General features: G+C 40.6%; 1 protein-coding gene across 1 annotated transcript in view; it reads right to left on the reverse strand.

The window, feature by feature from the left end:
- Nucleotides 1-8100, reverse strand: part of COPS3 (COP9 signalosome subunit 3) — a 9151-nt gene extending 1051 nt beyond the window's left edge. The window contains exons 1-9 of the mRNA XM_009993708.1: nt 7975-8100; nt 6727-6839; nt 6577-6626; nt 5631-5723; nt 4737-4916; nt 2961-3101; nt 1646-1819; nt 659-745; nt 187-300 (exon numbers count right to left, since the gene is read on the reverse strand). Coding sequence (XP_009992010.1) covers nt 187-300; nt 659-745; nt 1646-1819; nt 2961-3101; nt 4737-4916; nt 5631-5723; nt 6577-6626; nt 6727-6839; nt 7975-8099 — 1077 coding nt within the window. The 5' untranslated portion in view covers nt 8100. The remainder of the gene's footprint in view (nt 1-186; nt 301-658; nt 746-1645; nt 1820-2960; nt 3102-4736; nt 4917-5630; nt 5724-6576; nt 6627-6726; nt 6840-7974) is intronic.
- Between the last annotated feature and the right edge of the window lie 1896 nt (nt 8101-9996).

The raw sequence follows: 9996 nt of genomic DNA on the forward strand, positions 1-9996 counted from the left end.
TCAGCAGGGAATGCTTGACAGTGATTGACTATCAAGCTAAAGTCTTTAAATACCAGCACTGTGAAATACTCAAATAATGATTCATAGCTCTCAATCTCTCCATTCAAGCTCCCTGCACTGGCTTCTCCCAGCAGCTCTCTGATAATCGACTAAAATAGGAATTCCAAAAGCAGTTAAAAGAGTTACCTCCTGATCAATGTTATGAAGCATAGCTGGATTGTTGTACTTTTCAGGATTATCATGGAAACAGACCATGCCATCTTTCTGATTAATACTTGCAAAGATTTCACCATCTTCTATCTGAAATGCAAGAGGGTTTCATATAAGGTATCACTAAGAACAGAACTTCAGGAAACTACAACAAGGACTCTACCTGGCATCATCTTTAACTTGTTTGCTTTTTATTTCCTGACAGCTTCCCAAAGGCAAATGATCATGCCTTTTTCTGGCATGAAAGGCAGAAAGGCAGAGAAAATCATTTAGGATTTTTTGAGGACAGCCAAAACACCACAGCAGACTGACAGTATCACCTTCACCCTGAAAAAAACCCCACTCCTCAGCCACTCAAAACACGCACAGCCAATCCAAACATTTGTGCCTTAAATTTTTTAATTTATTTTTTTTAATTAGGGTAGTTTAGCTGGGTCACAAGTCTTACCATGTGGAGGACGTATTTTTCTGCTTCCTGGGGCCCTGACAACTGCACTCGACTTGCCATGTCTTGTAAGGACAATGTTAAAAATGTCTGAAATTTAGAAAGGATGAAACAGTCAAAAACAGATGCCCAAAAGTTTCCCCATCAACCCTTTGTGGCCTTGCAAGCTTAATTTTGATGTCCAATGAGAAGAAACAAGTGGAACACCTGGTTCTTGCTTATAAAGCAGCATGAGAGTGGAGTCAGTTCTTCCCCCAAATACATCATTTTGTTACACTGTTCACATACATGGACCAAGCTGATGGAGTCATTGCTCTGTTCTGCAATTCCTTTTCACCTCAGACACAGCCTTGACCATGTCTAACCTCTTTCTCTGACCTTCCTACAGAAAGAAGGTCACCCTCCATCCCTTGAATTTGCTTCAACACAGGTCACCCTCCATCCCTTGAATTTGCTTCAAGAAATGTATGTATTGCACTCCTTCTGAAGTGAGCTCTACTGCAACAAACATCATTTAAGCCTGCCAAAAAAGAGCTTTCCCTGATCATCTTTAGGGATTAATCTGATCTCTCAGCTGAAAAAGCATATCAGTCCACTGCTGCTACTTTTCCTCTTACTTCAGACACTTCCAAAACCTGTCTTATTCAGTCTTCTCTAAAGAAGTAGTCTGTAAAATTCAGGTTTCCTGTTTTTCAAACAGGGGTGAAGGTCACTGAGCAGCAGTGTATTATGTATGAAAATCTCACGGGTAAATCCCTCTAATAAAGATATTGAGCCACCTTTCAAATAATGCATAAGTAGCCAATTGAATTGGTTTTCTATACAGAGCATTTTAGTCTCATTTGTTTCAGAGACACAAACCTAAGCTGCAGTCATTTCTCCATGACATCACTACATCACCATTTTGCTCTGAATTGAACACATTTCTGAGACACACTCTGAGGAAAACTAAACACAATTTCTCAGCAAAACAAACCCCCTGCATCTTACCTTGGTTAGCCTCTGAATATTCTTTTTGTAGAGAGATGACAGGCATTGCTTAACCAGCCCCATGTTGTTATCCCTTGTGAATGTTTCACTGTGTTTGTTCACCAGATTTCGAAGCTCCGAGGGTTTATTGGTTGAGTAAACTTGGGCTAATTCATGGTAAGCATTGCTAAGGGGCTGCAATTAAAGAAATGAGAATCACCCTTCCTAAACAACACTGTGTAACCAGTCTCACTCAATCCATTCACTACTTCAACATTAGAAGCTAGGCAGGCATAAAAGTAAATTTAAGTAGCTCAAACATTTCTCATAAAAATGATGTGATGCCCACACGTGGCCTTGTGGCAATGAGAGATCCTCACACACTAAACCTGTAGGACTGCAATGTAAGACTTAGTAAAATCATTCAAGGATCTCTGTGTGACAGTTCCAGTTATGGCAGAGCAAGAAAAAGTCCCTCAGTTGGCCAGCATGTGAAGGAAGCTGAACTCAAGGCCAGCAGTGTATTCATTAGTCACTGCCCATCCATTCTGTTTCTTCTATCCTCTAAGACACTGCCATCCTTGGCCCCAGTGCATCACAGCATGGACAGCAGAGAGTGGGAAGGTGAAGACCAGCTCATCTAAACTACTTTAAAATGCCAATTTTTTGAGCTTGCTGATTAGTATCTGAAATTAGAAGAATTTTATTTTTTTTTTCATTCTTTAAAATTCTGGTCACAAACCAACAAACTCAGTGTTAAATAGGAACTAGCTTTTAGAAGAGTGTTATTTACCTAGGATCTGAACTCTCTGGCTAGCAGTTGTGTCTTCCACCCTACACGTCCTCATCAGAATGCTTATGAACTCCAAACTTGCAGCATTTTTAGAAGCTTTTCCTCTTTATAAAGCTGGAGTTTTGGAATCAACTATTTAGCATTTCATACCTCAACTAGATGGAATTATGGGTGGAATGGTTTTACAAGGACACTGCATATTGAAAACCAAGTGAAATCTGGGTCTCGTTTCAGTTCTAACATTAAATTCTGCCAACAAGGCATGTGCAGGATCAGTGAAAACAATATTGGTCAGAACTAAGTTTTTCCAAACTCAGGTTTAAAAACCTGTATGGCCCATATATAATAGACACAGAAGTTGCCAGACAATCTTTAGGTATTATAAGGAAAGCAGCAGGCATATTGTACTCAGACACACTGGGCATTGCTTCCCAGGATCTGCAACATTCCAACCAGATCAACAAGTGAGGGTAAAAAAAACCCCATCATTTACAAATTCAGCTTTGTTGTTCTAATTATTTAAGTTGTGTTCACGAGACTTACCTTTATGAATCTACCAACTATCTGGGAAGTGTATTTTGGTAGCTGCTGAACTTTGCCAAGTAGTATCAAAGAAACTAGAATATACTTTTTATATGATTCCAACATAATATGACTGACTGCCATGGCTGGAGTAGTTATTGCCTGAGCAAGAAAGAAAAAAATGGAATAGAAATTTAGTACTTTCTGGTAGATCCTGGTAGCTACTGCAATAACAAAATTCTCATTTTAAAGCTACATGCAGAAAGGACACAATTACACATGAAATTCACCTTTGAACACTAAAGCTTAGCTAACTTCTGTCCAAATTAACTATGAAAAAATGTCCTAGAGAAAGTAAATTCTACACAAACTACTAAAACAACATCATGTTACAGTGATGCCTACCTTAAAATAACCCTGTTAAGATAAGATTAAAACTTCTTTCTTGGTATATATCTAAAGTTGTACCAGAAAACACCTCTAGCTACTTGTTACCAGGAATGATTACACAGTTCCTGTAGAACCTGGATTTACACAGATCCTTAAAGAGATTTTATAAAGCTTCATCATCAGATCCCATATTTAATTATGCTCTAAAGAAGTCTGCAGAACAGGGAAAAGGAATGTTAGATTACTATGACACTGCCAGCTACTCCAGAGCTCACCTTTGTTCCCAGAAAATAAAAATGCTGCACTAGTTTATTCTGCACATTTGACAGCATTTCCCCCCATACACAGGTAAAGTTTTCTCAATTTTGCCATTTTCTCTTATTTCAAAGAAAGTAAAAGCAGCAGATATTGTAAGAGCCTTGAAGAAGTGTAACCCCCTTCATAAAAATCAGCAAAGGTCTTAGCAAAAGCACTGAACTATTTTTTCTTTAATACATAGTCCTGAATTTCAGCCTGTGAACTGTTTCTATGGGAGCAGTAACAAGCAGGCATCTGAAAAATATTTATAGTGAGATAAATTTAACATCAACCTTTGAGTTGCATAGTTTTATGGTGCAACAGTCACAGACCTTAAAGGAAAACACCTCTACAGACAGTGCATTTGTTACTTCACTTTATACACCAACTGGGTCCAGTTCTGAAGCCAATACAAAAAGGACATGGAGCTCCTGGAGCGGGACCAGAGGAGGCCATGAAGATGCTCAGAAGCTGGAGCAGCTCTGCTCTGGAGATAGACTAAGAGAGTTGGGGCTCTTCAGGGGGGGCTACAGGAAAGCTGGGGAGGAGCTTTTCACATGGCCATGGAGAGATGGGAAAAGGGGAAATGGATTAAAATTGTAAAAGGGGAGATTTAGGTGAAACATTAGGAGGAAATTCTTTAGTGTGAGGGTGGTGAGACACTGGCCCCATCCCTGGCAGTGTTGAAGGGCAGGTTGGATGGGGCTTGGAGCAACCTGGGCTGGTGGGAGGTGTCTCTGCCCATGCAGGGGGTTTGGAACTAGATGATCTTTAAGGTCTCTTCCAACCCAAATAATTCTATGATTCAGGCTGTACCTTTCATAAAGGAGCTCACAGTGAACCCAAATCAGGTTTTATCTATTCCTATAATGAACACATGTGCTAAACCCAAATCTGCACAAATGATGAACAGCAGGGTGGCTCTGCCAGTAGAATTATATCCTTAACCTTAAGGATGAAAATAATTGGAGGCTGCTCGGACTTCATGTTAGTTTCACAGCTTTTATTTCTATTTGTGGTAATTCAAAGCTGATATATTCTCCCACCACTGTTGTTACTTCTCCCTTTCAATTGCTCACACTTTAGACTTACCATTTTATTTAAAGTTACCTGTTCATAAAAGTAGAGTGCTCTCTCAAAGTTCTTTAGCCCAGTGTATATCATCCCACCATAGTAGTAGTAACATAAAAAGTGCTTCGCATCATATGCCCCATTCTCTTTACAAATATCCATCATGTCCACATCTAGATACGGGAGGGCAGGTTTAAAGCATTTTGCTAACAAACAGAGCTACAAGAAAATAAACCAAGTGTTCATAAATTAGCCATTTTCGTTCCAATTTTCCAGGAGGAAGAAGTTGAAACTAAGTTCATCTAGTAGTATTTAACACATCTCACTCCTCCAAGAGTGAAAAAGCAGTGCATGTCAGTAGGGCTGTCACACATTGTTCATTGTATCATGGTATTTGGAAAAGCTTTACCACCGATCGCAAACTGCAATAAATTATCTGAACCCTCAAGAAATTAAGACTCGGACAAAGCTGCTTGAAACTCCAGACCTTCCAGACTACTGTGCTGGCAGTGCTCAATACTGCACTAAACATTCCTGTCCAACTCTAAATCCCAGGAGCCAAGAATGAGACAGAAGTGCAAATCCAGGCCAAAGACATGGAGACAAACATGCCTTTTGTCAAACTGGAGCAAATGGAATCTGGAGATTACACTTCCCCTGCTCAAGAGAAGCTGTGTGTGACTTTCAGCCCAGACAGAAGGGATGTCAAAGGACTTTCAGAAATCATCAACAAAACTAAAGACCTGGGGACATGCACTGAACATTTAAAATTAAGAGAAGAGGATTTACTTTCAGTATAACGTATTATTACTTGAAAAAAAACCCAGTTAAAAACTATTTTTACATTGCAATGTGTGAACCTGCATTTCCTCAAAGGGTTAGAGGTTTTCTATAAGCTTTTTCTCTCATAAAAAGCCCTTCTGCTCCTCTTACCTGGCAGAGATCTGCGTGTATTGAGGTCAGCTGGTTTGTGTTCATCTGCATCTTGTCTATGGCTTGTCTGAGAATGCTAATTCCTCGCAGGGGCTGTCAGAAATGACATCTCTTTCAGACAATTTCTCATAGATGGCAGCACATTGGATCTTATGTTGACACTTACAAATGAAAAATAACACTAATTGACAGGTTCCATTAAGTAATCGTTAACTTGAGGTTGCCTTTTTGTAGGATACTGCAATCTCTCAGAAATACAATCAGCCTTGGCTATAAAACTTGTCTTCATAAATACACTAAATGAAGCCATCAGTCACAGCCAGCCTTGTTAGGGCTATACAAATTTGAATGGACAAGAAAACCTGTCTTGGCTTCACAACACCATCTAAACTCTCACCAAACAAGCAAGGCAAGGCTCTCACTTCACTCCACTTGGACGAGACTTGATCTCTGCTTCTATTTCAGGCTAGATTGCACTAAAATGGCCTGAAAAAGTCAGTAGCTTAGCAACAAAAAGGTTGGTCAAGTATTTCTTAATCAAGTTTTCTTTCCATTTTAAGGCATTTCATCAGGAACATTACATAACACTGGTGAGAATAACACTGAAACCAGTATCCCTGCCTCACCAGCACTAGTAATTATTGCAGCTCTCTCCTACTCATGCACACGTAGTCTGAAGAAGACTCTTGGTGCTACAGATTTCCTAGTTTGTGTGAGAGAGCAGGTTTTCAGGTGTCTCTCCCACCCAAATTAATCTTCCTTAAAGAAATCTTTAAATCTTGGTTTAGGTTCATTACCTCTCAGTAAACTTAACAAGTAAGGAGCTGCACAGGAATACTTCACATGAAGTTAGTGGCAGATCTTTGTGAAGTAAGGGACTGGAAATGCCCCCTGGAAGAGCATGGATATGTAGGAATATTATCTGTACTAGATAATACTTGCTTACCTGTTTTCTCTCCACAAGGGCATTTGTTAACTGGTGGCACAGGCCAGCAACTAAATAAAATAACAAACAAAAGAACACAGCACAGTGAAAAATCAGTAATATCAAACTATCCAAAAAAAGACACAAATTCTGAAAATAAGCTTAACTCACAAGTGTCTGTTGCATATCTAATGTGTTCCCCATTACATGTGCTGATGAAAAGCTGCACCTGGGAGAATAACGTTTCGAAGTCAGGGATGCTGGGCATGGAAAACTTCACAAACCTAAAACAAACATAACAAGAGGTTTAGCACTTCACCTTTGGAGTTGAATAAAAAACTTTATCACTAGGTCTCTGCAGACTCATGGGGATGCTTGCAACCAAACTCAAAGTGCTCATGACAAAGGGTGCACAGCTTCCCCAGGAGTTGCACATTTGAAAACAGGCTTTCTGTACATGTCCCAATTCTCAGTCTAGTTTCAACTACAATTTAGAGCAAACTATGGCAAACAAAGATAAAAGTATCTGGTACAATAGTTACAATCATAACAGGAGTGCTGAATAACAATGCTGAATTGTAACAGTCTGCCACACTTCTCTGGACACTTTTGCCTGTGCTGCAGCCACCTCCTGGTTGAATGTGCTACAGATCTCTCAACTATTAATTAGCCTTGTCTAATCTGTCACTTGACAGGAGACAGCCCACCTAGGTGATAAACTGGCCTTCCCCTCAAAGCTTCTCACTGTCCAGGTTCTGTGCTGCCAGCCCTTCCCAGTCTCTTCAGAGAATCTTACTCTACCAGTGCAGGAGCTCACTGTGCCACAAGTTCAGCCAGGAGAACTTCCCTATATGCTCCACTGATAACATCTCTTTGAAGGATGGATTTTTATGTATTTTTCTTATAAACAGTTTTCTTCCTTCCCGTTTTCATGTACCCCATGCCAGGGTTCTGCTAGCACAGGACCAATGCCCCGCTTCTTGTCAATTCCATCCTGCATTTGGGTGAGATGCAAGTGATTTGTAATATGAAGTGCACAAACTCCATATATTAGTCATTTATTTTTTTTTCCAAAAGAGTAGTAGAACAAGTACTAAAATCCTAATTTTTCCTTTTAAAAAGAACTTTAAAATTCTAAAGGAACCTGTGGAGGCTTCACTTGCAGTTAGGTACTGCTGGAAACATGAGGCTGAGCTTCAGGGACAGATATCCTCACCTTAGCACCACCCAGGCAATTCACAGAATCACAGAATCTGCTGAGCTGGAAGGGACTCATCAGGATCATCGAGTTCAATTCAGCATTATCTTAAACTCCAGACAGCAGCAAAAGCCTCAGTACCCAAGAACTATGACAAGAACCCAGCACATTGCCTCAAGTTTGAATACCAAGATCTTTGATTAAAAGAAAGCAACACTTACAAGACAGCAAGAACCCCTAATGAGTGTTCCTGTACATCAAGGGCACCAAGCACTGTATCCAGATGGGAAAGATTTTTTGCTAGCAGCTCTCCACTTTTATTGATCAGTTCACAAAGCTGGGTCATTTGCCCTGAAACACAGAACATGTCATTGTCAAACTTTAATTAGAGAACACTCATGAGTTCCCACACTTCATTACACCTCCTGCCCTATCAAACCTGAGGGAAAAGTCTCACCCAGAACATTTACTTTTCTGTAATTTGAAAAGCATTAGTTTTCAACAAGCAAGGTACCCACCATGCATTTTTAATAAAAAGTGACAGAGGAATTTGTGGCCTTTGGGACTGCAGAGGGAAACCCTCAGAACACAAACACCACATGAAAAGCAGCATCAGCTCACTTATTACAGAGCTTCAGGGTCTCCTATCAACACCCAGCATCACCCCAGGTCTCCACAATTCTGACCAGTGTGTGACACAAAATTCTGCCTCATGAGGATAAGGTCTCTTCACACTTGTGGCTTCTAGGTGTTAGGAGGGGGAAAAGAAATTTTATTCCCTTTCTAAAAACAAAACCAACTCTCCAGTAGCAGAGCCTGTTCTGTGCTGCTTCTCAACTGCCCTATCTATTTTTCAGCTCTGCTCATAAGCATTTTTTGAAGTAGATATTAAAATTACAATCTAGTATCAACAAATAATAAGATTTAAAAATCCATTCTTAAATTGACTTTGTGTAGTTATTCTACTTGTTGTGAGCTATGAACACAGCACAAAAGGCAACTACTATGAATTAAGAAGGTACAGGAAGACCAAAAAACCTTACAAAGAAAATTCATTACCATGAACTGCTTTCAAAGCCTTCCCTCTGCAACTGCTTTAACTAAAACTATGCCCTTCTGAAGCAGAGTATTGTTTCAGTGCTCAATCCTTGCAGATTAAAGAGGAAACAACAGAGGTTCTCTCACCCTTAACAAAACTCTTCATAAAAGGAGGAATAGTGGCTCCATTCAGAGATCTATTCTCAACTCCCTGGCCTTTTCCTAGTCAAGAAACCCACCCATTCTCCAACTACCATCCCCTAAAAAACAATGCAACCCCCCCCCAACCAACCCTCTACCCACAAACACCCACTGAACGACTTACAAAGCAGAAACACCCACACCAGACCCAACTAAACGTCCACTTATGTCACCTCCCATGTGGACAAATGCTGATAAATAGAAATTAAAAGCACCATAACATGTTCTCATACCCTCCAGCAGCCTGCCTGGTGTCTGGGTTTTCTCACAGAGGTTTATCTGGCTCTTCCCTAGTGGGAGAACTTTCAAAAAGTCAAGCAGGTTCCCCTTCAACCTTTTGCATCCACAAAACCTTGCAATGAAGAAGTTCTCCAGCTAAACCAGATGTATACAAAGAATCACCTTTCATCTGGTTGGTACCTGCACCTTCAGGATATAATTTGTCTCTCATATCTCCCATAAAAATACTCTGTATTTATTAAGTTAAATTAAAGTAAGAAAAAGTTGGAGCTCCATCCTAAAGCAACTGCCAGAGATAACGCCAGGAGCCACTGAGAAAACCCTCGTGTTTTGATCAGTTCCCATGCAGAGGAACACTCAGAACACATTTCAGGGATCACCAACACAGACAGAAAGTTGAAAAACTAGGCAACGCTGCAGCCACACACAGGAAAGCCGAGACTTTGGCAATTAAAGTGAGGAATTCTAACTATGGTTATTAAAACACTTTCTGAACTCTTGGGTAAGACAGACGTACAGTCTCAGGCCTCCAAACACGCAGTGCCATGGCAAGGCAGGGCTCTGGCCACGCTTTACTTTATCCCCAGGAGCTACCACTTCTGAGATGCATTTCAAAACACACGTGCCCCAGCTCGCACGCTCATCAGCTGCGAGACAGGCTGGGCTCTGTAAGCCCGGTGAAGGTGTTATGTCCTCTCCTGCCCCCCGTGTTCCAAAGCTCAGATTTCGGCACAACCCCTCGATGCCGGCTTCACTCCTCTCCT

The sequence above is a fragment of the Chaetura pelagica genome, unplaced genomic scaffold (assembly GCF_000747805.2).
Source record: "Chaetura pelagica isolate M959 unplaced genomic scaffold, ChaPel_1.0 scaffold213, whole genome shotgun sequence".
Lineage (NCBI taxonomy): Eukaryota > Metazoa > Chordata > Aves > Apodiformes > Apodidae > Chaetura > Chaetura pelagica.